The sequence below is a fragment of the Oxyura jamaicensis genome, chromosome 23 (assembly GCF_011077185.1).
Source record: "Oxyura jamaicensis isolate SHBP4307 breed ruddy duck chromosome 23, BPBGC_Ojam_1.0, whole genome shotgun sequence".
NCBI lineage: Eukaryota > Metazoa > Chordata > Aves > Anseriformes > Anatidae > Oxyura > Oxyura jamaicensis.
The window spans coordinates 4,421,981-4,435,369 of record NC_048915.1 but is presented as its reverse complement, the minus strand read 5'-3'; the positions used below and the strand labels follow the sequence as shown (position 1 = coordinate 4,435,369).

At 46.7% G+C, this 13,389-nt stretch overlaps 2 protein-coding genes across 6 annotated transcripts; both read right to left on the bottom strand.

Moving 5' to 3' along the window:
• Window positions 1-232: 232 nt before the first annotated feature.
• LSM10 (LSM10, U7 small nuclear RNA associated) lies at window positions 233-1,551 on the bottom strand. Of its 3 annotated transcripts, none has more exons than XM_035345664.1 (2): window positions 1,444-1,551; window positions 233-866 (listed from the first exon to the last, which is right to left on the bottom strand). In XM_035345664.1, the coding sequence occupies exon 2, from the start codon at window positions 808-810 to the stop codon at window positions 439-441; it is 372 nt and encodes a 123-aa protein (XP_035201555.1). In that variant the 5' UTR covers window positions 811-866; window positions 1,444-1,551; the 3' UTR covers window positions 233-438. The 3 variants fall into 3 exon arrangements, with proteins under 3 accessions (XP_035201555.1, XP_035201557.1, XP_035201556.1); XM_035345666.1 differs by having other exon boundaries at window positions 233-817; window positions 1,444-1,545; XM_035345665.1 differs by having other exon boundaries at window positions 233-880; window positions 1,440-1,498.
• Window positions 1,552-1,630: 79 nt separating this feature from the next.
• OSCP1 (organic solute carrier partner 1) lies at window positions 1,631-12,821 on the bottom strand. 3 transcript variants are annotated; one of them, XM_035345659.1, is made up of 11 exons: window positions 12,658-12,800; window positions 10,828-10,857; window positions 7,180-7,334; window positions 6,325-6,492; window positions 5,694-5,774; window positions 4,977-5,080; window positions 4,480-4,608; window positions 3,856-3,925; window positions 3,172-3,311; window positions 2,400-2,463; window positions 1,631-1,775 (listed from the first exon to the last, which is right to left on the bottom strand). In XM_035345659.1, exons 1-11 carry the CDS (start codon window positions 12,767-12,769, stop codon window positions 1,659-1,661), a joined length of 1,170 nt encoding a protein of 389 aa, XP_035201550.1. In that variant the 5' UTR covers window positions 12,770-12,800; the 3' UTR covers window positions 1,631-1,658. The 3 variants fall into 3 exon arrangements, with proteins under 3 accessions (XP_035201550.1, XP_035201552.1, XP_035201551.1); XM_035345661.1 differs by lacking the exon at window positions 10,828-10,857 and adding an exon at window positions 7,440-7,578 and having other exon boundaries at window positions 12,658-12,784; XM_035345660.1 differs by lacking the exon at window positions 10,828-10,857 and having other exon boundaries at window positions 12,658-12,821.
• Window positions 12,822-13,389: the final 568 nt, after the last annotated feature.

Genomic DNA, 13,389 nt, shown 5'->3' with positions numbered 1-13,389 from the left:
GGGGGGCTGGCGGTCACGGGGGAGCTGGGAGCGCGCCGTGATTGGCGGGGAGGCGGGGCTTCCGCGCTGCCGCCCGTTGCCATGGCAACCCCGCGGCCTTAGCGCCCGGCCTGGGCCTACCGCGGGGCCTGGCCCCAGGCGAAGCCTCCGGGGGGCCGAGGCCGGGCTGGGGGCGCTGGGGCCCAGCCCGACCAGGCCAGGTCGTCCCCAAAGAGCACCACGGAGCCGGGCCTGGTGGCCAAAAGGGCTTTGTTTGGGGGCTGGGGACCATCAACACCCAGGAGCAGTGCATCAATCACCGACATTCATTACACAGCCCCACACCCCAATTAATGGCTCGTCATTCAATACCCTCACGCCCCACGGTCCCTGGCCAAGGTGTGGACGCGGTCCCCCTGTCCCTCCAGTTCCCCAGGTCCGTGTCGGGCAGCAGGGCGCTCACTTGTGCTTGGCGCGGGGGAACTCCCTGCGGCCCTTGTCGCGGCCGCCGAAGTAGCGGACGCGGTGGATGAGCTCCAGCTGCCGCTCGATGGTGGCCCTTATGTCCACCTGGTCGGGGATGTGGACGTAGCGCACGTTCCTGCCGGTCACAAACAGCTCGTCCAGGTGGGACTCGGCCCCCCGCCGGTCGGTGAAGGTGACCTCGGCCAGGCGCATGTTCATGAAGGCGTCCACGTTGGTGACGCGCCCCGTGGCCGTGCTCTCGTCGCGGAGGTCCACGGTGGTGACGTGGCCGTGCAGGCCCTGCAGCAGGATGACCAGGCTGTTCTCGGCGATGGTGCGCTCCTTGACCGAGTGGCTGACCTCCATGGCGCGGCTGAGGGGCAGGGAGATGCCGCGCTGTGCCCCGCCGGCACCCAAGGGCTCTGGGACAGGGCGCCTGGCCCGAGCCACCAGCACGTGCTGTGGTACAGCCCTGGGAGCAAGGCACCCTCCTCGCCTTGCACACTTGTGCTCACCAACTCTGGCACGCTGACCTGCATGCACCCTGCCCCTCTCCCACCACCCTCTTGCACTGCCCCCCGCCCACCACCCCTTACACACGTGGGTGCTCACCGCCACCTCCCCTTGCACACCCACCTGCACACTGCCCTTCTCCCACCAGCCACGCACACCCCCATGCCCCCTTCCCACTCGAGTCCCCCTGTACTCCCTCCCCCCTTTAACCACTCCGTGCCCCCTTCCCACTCACCCCCCTCACACCCTCCATGCCCCCTTCCCACTCGAGTCCCCTGTACCCCCCTCCCACTAGCACCCCCCGTGCCCCCTTTCCCCTTACACCCCCATCCCTTCCCTCTCACACCCCCCCGTACCCCCTCCTCTCGCTCCCCCCATTCCACCTTCCCACTCGCCCCCTCCCGTGTCCCCTTGCACCCCCTTAATGCCCCCTTCCCCCTCGCACCCCCCCCCCTTCCTTTCCCCTCTCCTCCCCTCCCCACTCACCCCCACGCCGCCCCCGGCCGCTCCCGCTCCTCGTGCGCCCCCCCCGGCGCTCGGTGCCTCCTCCCAGCGCCCTCCTTCCCTCCCTCCGTCCCTCCCTCGCCCCCCCCCCGCGGCCGCCCCGTGTCCCCCCGCGGGAAGGCGCAGCCCCAGCCCCGTCCCCGCCCCGCAGCGTGGCTCGGAGGCAGGCTGGGAAGAGCGCGTTTAATGCGCGCCGCTCACAGCCCGTCCATCAGCGCCAGCAGGTCCTCGCCTTTGCCCGAGCTCGCCGGGCTCGGCTCCGCCACCTCCAGCTCGCCCGCGATGCGGGCCAGCTCCGCCCGGAGCTCCGGGTCCTGCGCGGGGACACGGGTCGGGAAATGCTCGCCGGTCTCTCGGGGTGATGGCTCGCTCTAACGGGCTGGGGGCTGAGCTCCCGTAGCGAGCAGTGATCCCAGAATCACAGCATTAGGGTTGGAGAAGCCCACCGAGATCATCTGGGCCAGCCACCCCCTACCCCCACCATCACCACTAACCCTGTCCCCAGGCACCACGTCCAGCCTCTCCTTGAACACCCCCAGGGACAGTGACTCCACCACCTCCCTGGGCAACCCGTCCCAACGCCTGACCGCTCTTTCGGAGCAGAAATGTCTCCTCATTTCCAGCCTGAACCTCCCCTGGCACACCTTGAGGCCGTTCCCTCTGGTCCTGTCACTGTGAGCAGAGGTCGACCCCCAGCTCCCCACCCCTTCCTTTCAGGGAGTTGCAGAGAGCAACGAGGGCTCCCCTGAGCCTCCTGATCTCCAGGCTAAACAACCCCAATTAGCAAATCCACAGGCTTAGCAGAAAATACTGCCATCACTGATTTATAAGCTTAACCGAAATAATAAAAAAGTATTTCCGTAAAGTTGCTATGATGGGTAAAAGTAGTGACTTAGCAAGGAGAGAATGAGTAAAGATGTGAAACGCACTGTACGTACCTGAGTGGCTTCTATGTTAACAACCTTGTAAGATAACTCCTCTGGTCTCGTCAGTGCTGCCTGTCTTGATTAAAAATATGAAGAGTGCTTAACCCCATGGTGACATACAAGGGATAAACAGAGTAATGAGGCTCCTATAGACGTGAGGTTTACACAGCATTGCTATTTCTGCTAAGCAAAGTCATATACTGATCCCAGTCTGGAGACGTATCCCTGCCTTAGACTTTTTACACTAACTGTAGAACAGTGGGACTCTCTCTGTAGTTGAGAGTAAAAACAGACAAATGCATTCTGCAGGAACCACTAACAAAACTCTCATTACCCTTGCGCTCCCTGCCAGAAGGAAGCTGCAGTGTTTGAGCCCATCAGGCTTATCACCTCCAGTCAGTTCGGACACATACTTGTCTCTGAAATGAGTCTCTGGGGGAGAGGAGAGCTAAAGGGGCTGAAGGGATGTGTCTGTTCTGTGGGACAGAACCTAAGCCCAGGTTGTCACCTACTGACTGACTTTCTCATGTGAAGGCAGTGCAAGACCCTGCTTTACAGGAGAAGCACCAGTAAGAAATCACTCTCTCCTTCCTGATAGTCCCTGCAGGAACAAAAGAGGAACAGTTTGTCTGACCATTTTTTTAAGACTATCTGGACCAGGATAAGAAAATACTGAAAAGATCGGTATTCTGTCCCTGAAGCTGTCAAGGGCCAGCCTCAGTCTCCAGGACTGTCCACATGGCACTAAATCACAAACCCCAGACAAAAAACAGCTTGAGCATACTCTTCCTCCTCATCTGTTGTGAACAAATTCAGTCGAAATCCTGTCTCACTGCCACCAGGTTTCTTGATATCCAGACCTCCCAACAGCCTGGCCAAAAAGTTCAGTTCTTCTTTAGCAAGAGGGTTAGGGGCCACGTTCTCCTGTGGAAAACAGAAATGGGTTCAGCGGTCAGACTACCAGGAAAACTAGGGCTAAAAGCATTTGTGTGTTCTGGTATTACATACATGTTCTTCAGTGTCATATTAACATTTCTGTATTGTTAGTGTTACAGACTGTACAGATAAATCATAATTATCAGTTTTATATTTAAAATATTTGCTTGAATATATAGACCTAGGACAAGATAGTTTTCCAGCTAAATTGGATAGCTGAGAAATCAGTAAAACCAGCTTCCTGTTTTTGGAAGAAATTAAAATAGGAAGCAAGACTGCAGTACACAACCGCATAAGCCTGTGCGTAAAATTCTTTAGGAAAACATTCTCACGGCCTAGTTCAAAAGGGGCCAGGGAGAACCGCTGAAGCCTACAGAGGAACAAGTAAACAGGTTCCCCTGAAGTTATCCTGTAAGTGTAGACTGAAAAGATAGTTGTTTACTTGACAAAGGAGGCGAGCAAAAGAGAAGACAGCACAGACTGCTGCCGAGGTCAGGAATTTAACCAGTGACAGGATCAGAAGAACACCAACCTTCGCATGGGATGCCAAGTTTTTGGATGATCCTGACATGTGTGTCTCTACTGGCCGACTAACACTGTACCTAGAGAGAAAAACACATGAGGAAAAGCAGCCTGTTACTTGTATGTGATACTGAAATAGAAGGGAGCAGCACACGACCTAAATTTGATTTCAGAATATTTTTTCTGAAGACTCTAAATTACAGAAATGAGAAGTTATAGGTCAGTTTTATGGAGTATTGTGGCATTAAAACATATAAGTGACAAAACTGTAGGAAAGAACATAACTGTCTCTTATTCTGAGAATGGAAAAATTATCTAAGTCAAATGTGAAGGAAAAAAATGATTTCTTGAATGCTGTTAAATTTAAATTACATTTCACAGAATATGCAGTACCAGATGAGAACGCTCTTTACTCAGCTCTACTACAGACATGAATCAAACTTTTGCTCTTTTCCACAGCTTTTTAAACACCTTTATCCACACACGTTTTGTATCAGGTGATCCCTTTGTAAAGCAGTCAAGCTGATAACAGCCAAAGAGACAAAAATAAACAAACAAGACCAAAGATGTGCTTCTGAACAAATCCATAATCAATGTTTACTTCATGTTTCTACGTAGGACAAAAGCGACTTACATATTTGTTCCAAGTTTGAGGACTCTGTCTCCATAGAGATCAAAAGACCCTTCCCTTTGTGGAGTAACGTAATTTCCATCAGTGGTGAACTCAGTTCTTTTAACTTCATCTCCATTGCGATTATACATCCTTAAAAACAAGCCATTATTGAAGCATACTTAGTATTTCTGTTACTGATTTTCAGTGCTGACTTCCTTTGCTTACTGTACAAGTAACACTGCTCTGTATGCTGGGAAGTGCCTATTTTAGAGGAGAAATGACTAATAGCTGATTTACTGGAGTAGGGAATGCCAGAAACATGCTTAGCATTTCATTGCCAGGTGACTTAAACCCAAATCTTGCCGTATAAATGACACTTACTGGAGGTTCAGCTCTCCATGAAACACGAGTGACAGTCTAAGCGTGATTCCCACTACACCTCTGGGACTGAGTGTTCTTTCTGAGCAGCCATACGTGCAAGGCACTGCAAACAGTATAAGCAGGGGTTCAGAATTCACCTGATGAGTCCTGGAACTTCCGTACCCCATGGAACAGGGCCTGAGATTGGCAGCACAAAGCGACCATTAGAGTTTTGCACTTTATCCTTCAGAAAGATAGAGACCTGCAAAAGAATATTCCATCCTCTAGAAAATCAGTTAAATATCTTCTGATCTGAGTTCTCTGAAGTCTGACCTTGCAGCCTTCCTGCTTAGATTAGGATCGGTTTCCTAGAGATTTTGATGTGCATAAAAACACTCTGATACAGAGGATAGGCACACTGATGAAACATCGAAAAAAAAGTGTACTCTTTATGCACTTGAGTATGATCAATTTATTTACAGAACATCAAGGCCCACAGCCTCAAGCTTGAGGTTCTCAGTTTCATATCAAGCTTCTATTAAAAATAAAAACCTATTTATCTACTAGCAGATATTCTTTCAGATTTGTGGAATTTGAAACTAATGAAAACCTGACTCAGGAATTACTCTATATAGTCACCTTTGAAATAAACGGGTAATCAGGGGGATTCGTTTTCCAGAATATTTTAGAGTTATTGGGTGTTACTGTAGTAGATGCACTCAGCTTGTTAAATTTTGAAGAGAAGCACATCAAGATTACTAAAACGCATGAGTAACAAAACCCAACTCTTTATCATGAACTTGTAACATGGTATGTTCATATCCTAACCACAAACTTCCTTCTGTTCTTACTGCCTACATATATTGGATTCTCACCCTTATATGCATGTCCTGAAAAAAAAGGAGGAGTGTTTGCCTGATCAGCTGAAATTCCCCAGCAGACAGACAGCCATACACCTGAAAAAAAAACACACAATAAGGCTTTGTAAATGTAGCATGCCTGATCAAGTTAAAGGTGGAAACAAGCCTATCAGAATACTGCCGGCCAAAGCTGGTACATGTGTGGAAGAGGAAGTTAATTACGGGGGGCTGCTGATCAGCATCAGTAGTTGTTATCAGGGACTAAGAGCCTGATTTAATTTCTGCTGAAGTCAGTGGAGACTTTGATCAGGCTGAATAAGCAACATACTGATTTAAAGGGGGAAAACATGAAAAAGTTGTGTTGTAAACAACTCCATCTCCAGAAGTCCCTGAGAACCATTTCATGACTTCCCAGAACTTTCAACATTTTAAGTAAAGTTCCCTTTCACTGGGACACCCCTGTTCTCTGTACAAAGAATTACAGCAGTTACATGAGCAAAAGTTCTCTGAGGCTAAGAACCCATCAAGCTCCACGCTTGACATGCCACTTCCTGATGCAGTATTTAGTCTCTAAGATCAGCTTGAAAGAGGAAAAAAACAACCTTCAAACAACAGCGTGTTCCACCATTTCTCTAGGGATTCTTACTTCGATCAGCTGTCGGAAAGTTTCATCCACCTGGTTCAGAATGCCAGGGGAATCGCGAATGAAATCCTTGATTGCATCCAGGTGATTGAACGTGACCAGCAGGATGTCTTTGGGCCGAGGACACAGCAGGACTTGGTATTTGAAAGCCATAGTCATAAGGTCATACAGCTGCAAAATAACAAGGGAGGAATTTGGGTTCCATCCCAACACAGACGGCAACACCACTTAGCTCATTTTAGGTGGGTTTAGACACTTTTTTTTTCTTCTTTTAGCACCCACCTGCATGTAAGGAGAACCATTTCAGCTTTGTTTTCTATGAAAATAAGACTTCTAAAATCACATTGTCATCCCTCCTGTTGGCCTCTCAGACTACTGACAATTTCAACACCATTGACACCAGGGTAGAGGTCTCACAGGAAGTCAAGTTCCTATAATTATTTTTTTTTCCCAGAAAATTGCCCACTGGATATAGTGTTTGCAGGTAAAAATTTATATGTATACCTGCAACTGCAAAATAGTGAGCACCAATACAGAAATATATATAGAGAGAAAAATATATATTTATACAACATATGTATAGGCTTTTAATATGTATATAAACATTCTTTTAAAGAAGGCTTACTGAACCTCTTAAACTCAAACTTTAATTAAACTCAAACCCAAGTATTTCTGCTTGAGGTGATGAATTATCTGGTACCACCATGGATTTCTCCAAAGTTTTCTTGGCTTGGAGCCATTTTTACAAAGAAAACAAATGGAAAGAGGTCTGTTACAAAAAGCTTCAAAATTACAGTAACTTGCAAAGAGCAGCATCGAAGTCCAGCACAGTCAGGACTAGACAGATTGTCTCTTTACCTTATCCATGCTTGCCTGGTTCAGCCTCATGATTGAAGCATGAGCTAGCCGGTCATACACCGTTCTCAGAGCCTTCTTGGAGTAGAGCTCCTGTGGTTTAAACAGCTCTTCCATAAATTTTTTATTGAACATGGTTGTGATGATGTCATTCATAACTGTAAAGACAGAGAGCCTCGGTTGTTTGCTTCACAAACACGGCATTCGCCTGATTCATTCCACACGTGGACACTGACAGCTGCGAGGGCTCACAGAACGCTTACCTGTGAAAACCAGGTACGTAGCCACAAAAGGAAAAGCAAGACGACCGCTTCGTCATTTTGACATTTTCTCAATGCCATATTGGTCTCAGCAAGCAGCATGTTCCTGCTGACTGTCCCCAGAGGCAGAACTGTGTTTGAGCTGCAGACAACAAACCTTGTTTTCCAAAGGGAATAACGCTGGTTTGGTTGCCTTGTTTTTGCAGCAATGGTTAGCACTTTCCCCTTTTAAAATAATTCTGTTTACAGGCTACGCTGGCATGCATTATCTGTAAAGGTTACAGTTCTGCTTCCTAAGACTGTTTTGCATCAGGCTGCATTTTTTTATGATTATTTATAAACAAACCATAGCTATCGGTTCTCTTTTTAGCCTTTGACACTATTTTTTCCTTCTAAACAGAAGCTCCTGACTGACTCAAAGCTCCTTGAAGTACTTGTGTGAAATGGATTAGGACTGACAAGTATTTAAGGAAGCATTTATTACAGCGGGATGTGTGGCAAGGCCATCCAGGGCTCTTAACACAGTTAACATCTGAGGACATTAGAGCAGCCCAAAGGCTCAGAACTCTAAACTTCCTGACCAGTGCTTCATTTTTAAGTGTTAATTTAGGCAAGGAACTGTTACATACCTTACTCGAGAATATCTGGAGACCAGGAATACTGAATAGAAGGGCTATGCTCTGGTTAACAAGCTTTTAATGCAAAAGAGATAGAAAACATCTCTGGAGTGACTCAAGCGGACACCTTCACTTTCCTGCTGGATTTGATACTTTTGTCATACGCCTGATACAGAGTTATCATAAATAAACTTTTTTTTTTTCTATCCAAACTTTTTTTTTTTTCTATCCAAAAATGTTGAAAAAAATATCAATTTCAATTCCCAGGGATAATTGTACAAGCATGAATTTCCCTAAGCAGATGACTGTTACTGAAGCTTGTAATGAGAGCTAATTCTTATAGATTAGAAAAATCTCAAGGGAAGGAAAAACAAAAAGAAAGAAAAGTTGATGTTCCAGTCACTTCATCTTTTCTTAGATGATTAATGTCTGGGGAATGTTGCTAGGTGTGTAATAGATGCTGAGCACTTGGAGGCTGGCAGCTGTTTTCTGGAAGGCAAGTGCCTTCTGAAGCGATTCTCTCCTCGTTTAAAGCTGATGCTGACAGGTTTTCTCCTGCACGTGTTGTGGTGGGGTACGCATTTCAGCATCCCTTGCACTGTAACATAACGCGGCTCACCTTCCTGTTTTAAGAACTCCAACCAACAGAGATGGGCCTCAGCTCAGCTTCTGAGCAGCACGGGTTATAAATACACCTAACTACAAGTGGAAAAAGATTCCCTCTTCTTCCACCCTTTTCAAATAAACTATCCATAAAACGATCCCTACTTGCAGTCTTAGGCAAAAATCCTCACTTTTTTTCAGCGGAGAAAATCAAACACAACGTATTAGCATATATTCCATTTTGCAAGTAATATTTTATGGCAAAAATAAGAACTTTTGCCTTATACTGCTCTCACAAAAAATATTTTTAAGTTGTGCAGGTTATCTGTACAAAGCCTTCCCCGCCATGGTAGGAGAGTGTCTAATAAGCAGAGCTGTCAGGAGACAAACACCACCACTGTATGCAGACAGTAGCTGGTGGATATTTATCATGAAATCAGAAGATCTACGTTAACCACACACCGAGCCTTACATAAATTATTGTCTGAAATTAAAACCTCCTGTATTGGCTATGAGAAGAAATGAGAAAAAACATACAAAAATCAAGATAAAGGCCAAATCTCACAAGGTACATTTGATAATGACAGAGCAAAGATCTCAGAGCCCCTAAGAACATTCTTACACCATTCTCACAATGGAAAATAACAAAGAAAGGAGTGTTAGCTCAGGGATAATGGCACGCCAAGCAACATAGCATAAAAGCAATTTAGCAGAGAGGGGTTTCATCAACTGGGATGGGGAGAGGGAAACCAAGTATAGACAATGCGATGACAAAAGAGAAGCTGAGGATTTACGGTGGTTTTGGCCGGCATGTGTCATGTCACCGGTGACATACACATTTCATCGCCTAGCGCGCTGTAACGTAACACGGCTCATATGCATGACATGAGACTTTACGTCTGGGCTGTGCTCATGCTTCTCCAAGTACATTCAAGGCAGTGAAGGGAACGTCACGAGTCCAAAGCAGTAGGTTCATAGTTCATAAAGTCAAAGGCAGGCAGACCTAGCTGTCTGGCTTTATCAGCAGCAACAGACTCTGGCGGCTGCTCTTTGGTAACTTTTCAGGGATCGTCCTAAGAGCAGCGCTCACAAAGTTGTCTTCTCTCACAAGGAGAAGTTGAGTGGGCAACACAAGATCTGCGTCTGTGCCTTTATCTGAATATGATAAAGCAGGATTTTATATAACGTATCTCCATTTAAGGTGTGATAAAAGAGGAGAAATGTGGAATCTTTTATGCTTCTGAGATATTAAATGCTGGAAAAAAATATTAGTGGAAGGAGCACATAGTGGTAGCAAAAAGCAGCAAACTCCAGGGTATCAATATTTACCTTTGGTAAACATTCTAAACCTGCAAATGACTTATTTTGAAAAATAGAAATCATAACCCTGATCTCTCTTAATAAAGGCCTGCTTAAAGAGACACTGGAAGTTCTACTCATGTTCGCCTAGCAGAAAAAATGTGATCATTTAAGAGATTTATTTTCTCATCCAGCTACTCACCGTACCCTTGCTCTGGAGGCTACCATTTCAAGGCAGACCCCAGGAGGAAATCACACTCATCTTAGCTCTCCACTGCAAAACCTCAGCTCAAACCCACCTTCAGTGATAATTTAAGTCAAGGTGAGTTTGTCTGAAGTGTGGGAACCTGCTCCTTTGTGATCAGTCTGCTGCAAGGGTGGCGAACCATTAGCAGGGGTGGATAAGCAGCTAGGATGGAAACGTCTGGAGTTCATCCATCAAAACCCTGAACAGTAAATTAGAAGTTATCACAGAGAAATGCAGTGTATGTAATATTCCTGCCTTTAAGCAGAAAAAAAAAAATATCACAATCCTCACGTAATTATTTGTTTGCATTTGTAGATGTGAGCAAAATCCAAACATCATTCTGGTTAGAAAGACCGCTGTGAGAAAAAGTTATGGTCTGTTTATAGATACTGCCTTGATTAAATTAACAAAGAGGCTACTTTAGAAGCCACTAGATTTTGAGACATTGCCTATTTTTGTAAGATCTGTAGTTAAAGTGCCTTTTAACAGGTGGAAAATATTACTCAACCTTGACACCATCACTAGAGGGCTGCAGGAACAGCATACAGTGTGTTCACGTACAATGAGCCTCATGTGTGCATGTAGTGGTGTTCGTCTACTGCATGCAGCTAGAAGGTTACAGTACCTCGTTTCCTGTCCACATCTGTCCATTCATCTACACGAAGCATATAAAACAAAAACATCAGTTCAAGAAGTAAGAACAAGAGTTTCAAGAATAAAAGAAATAAAGAAAAAAAAAATCTAAAGGACTTTGATTTTTCTCATCAGCAATCTGTGCTTACCAAGAAAGAACTCTTCTGTTACTTGACATCTTTCTGTTACTTGACATCTTTCAATTAATACACAGAAGATGAAACCTTGCCCTCCCCTTGGCAAAAACCCTGTTGCTTCAGCTGAGCTAAAATTTTACCCTTGATTGAAACTTAGCGTGTTTTGCATTTAGCTTGGATTTTTTTCAGCTGTTTTTTTGCACATATAAATGAACAATATTTTGGTGAACAGTTTTAAATATCAACAAACACTTCAGTGAAGACCACACCACGTCTCAGTAAAATTAACGCCCATTTTTTTAGAAAGACAAAAATACATGCACGGATAAACTGGTACAGATCTAATTCAACTGCTCAGATATTCCACTATACATGACTAAATGTAGTTTAAGCTATCAACTGAGAACTGTACAAACAGCAGCAGGGAAATCAGCTCTTGGCAGACTACTGAAGACAAATCTGAATAGTTAAAAATTGTATTGCTGTAAGGAAACCTTTGACATTGCTTAGAAGTTCTTATTCTGGTTGCAAAGAAGTCTGGTCATCCTGAAACATTTCAGGACCTGGGTTGAGATGCTCAGATCCTGAGTTACTGAGATTCCAAAGGCACGTGTCTGCAGCACTAACGTGCAACACAAGTACAGAAATACTGAAATCTGTTCCAGTTTCTGTATTACCTGTGTGCATTTCACAAATCAGCTTCAGTCATACCTGCAAGCAGTCATTACTACAGAAACTTCATGAAAGTTTAACTCAAACGGCTTTATTTTAAGACAGGAAAACCACACAGGACCCATTCCTGTGGCAGAGCAATGAAACTTGTAAGGAAACCACTTCCCCTGGGCTTCTTTCAGTGGCAGGCACTGCGATGTTCTATTACTTTTCAAGCATCCTTCCAGTAACATCATGGCAGGTACATCTGCATTAATTCCTGTATTATTAAGAGAATCATTACCAAAAAACTGACCGCATGCTTGCACACTATTAATTAACCACAGATCTCTTTGCTGGAGCACCAAAAGCAATGATACTTTGGGAGAAGCCTGCAAAACCCTGGGCAATGCTCAGCCTGCAGCAGCACAGCTCCTTGCTGATTACCTCCAGCACCCGGCCTCTTCTGGAGCGTGTCCAGAGCAGGGCTACGAAGCTGCTGAGGGGCCTGGAGCACAAGTCCTGGGAGGAGCGGCTGAGGGAGCTGGGGGCGTTTGGTCTGGAGAAGAGGAGGCTCAGGGAGACCTCATTGCTCTCTGCAACTGCCTGAAAGGAAGGGGTGGGGAGCTGGGGGTCGGCCTCTGCTCACAGGTAACCAGTGACAGGACCAGAGGGAACGGCCTCAAGCTGTGCCAGGGGAGGTTCAGGCTGGAAATGAGGAGACATTTCTGCTCAGAAAGAGCGGTCAGGTGTTGGGACGGGTTGCCCAGGGAGGTGGTGGAGTCACCGTCCCTGGGGGTGTTCAAGGAGAGGTTGGACGTGGTGCCTGGGGACATGAGTTAGTGGGTGACATTAGCAATAGGGTGATGGTCGGACCAGATGATCTCGGAGCTCTTTTCCAACCCTAATGACCCTAGGATCGTATGGGATCCCTTCACACACTGCCCCTCGCAGCTCCCTCCTCACAAAGCCGGACGCAGGGGCCCAGCCAGGGTCTCCGCGGTGCCGACCCCCCGGCCCCAGCCCCGGCTCACCTTTGCGGGCCTTCTCTCCGGGGATGCTCTGGGCGCGGAGCCGCTGGTCCAGGATGTAGAGCATCTCGCCGCCCAGGTTGAGGAACAGCAGCGGCAGCGCCCGGCCCGACATGGCGGCCGCCCCCCCCCCCCAACAGCCGCCGCCGCAGCCAGGCAACGGCCGGGCCAATGGCGTGGCGCCGTGTTGGCATGTCCCTCCCGCCACAGGGGGATAGCACCACTTGAAGACTAATTAAATTGTAATAACCGATTAATTGTAGTCATTTCCTCGCCAGATTTAAGTCTTTGTGACAGGATTAAAAATCATCTTGCCTCAGTTCAGCACACATGCATCCCCGATACATGTCCACGTGACAGCTGAGGGGAACTCGGGGCTGTTTTATCGAACTCTGCCAGCGGGCGCCACTTTAGTCATAATTATTTAGTTTAATAACCATCAATGGCATTTTTGAAATAACATCACTGAGTTTCACAGTGATACTGAGGGATGGCTACCAAAGAATGAACGCAAATACCCAAGTCAGCTGGGAAATGACAGACTTGATTATTAGTCTGGTTTCTACAGCTGCAGAGTTCAGAATCAACCTGCATTTGATTGTGTGGAGGAATGGCTTTTTGAGTCAGTGTCAGGGATGCTTTATTTCCAAATAAGCCGCATTTCTCCTCATTCTCTCCTCTCATTTCCATTACACATAGTGAATCCCCTGCTGAATTCTGCCGAGCAGCTGCTCC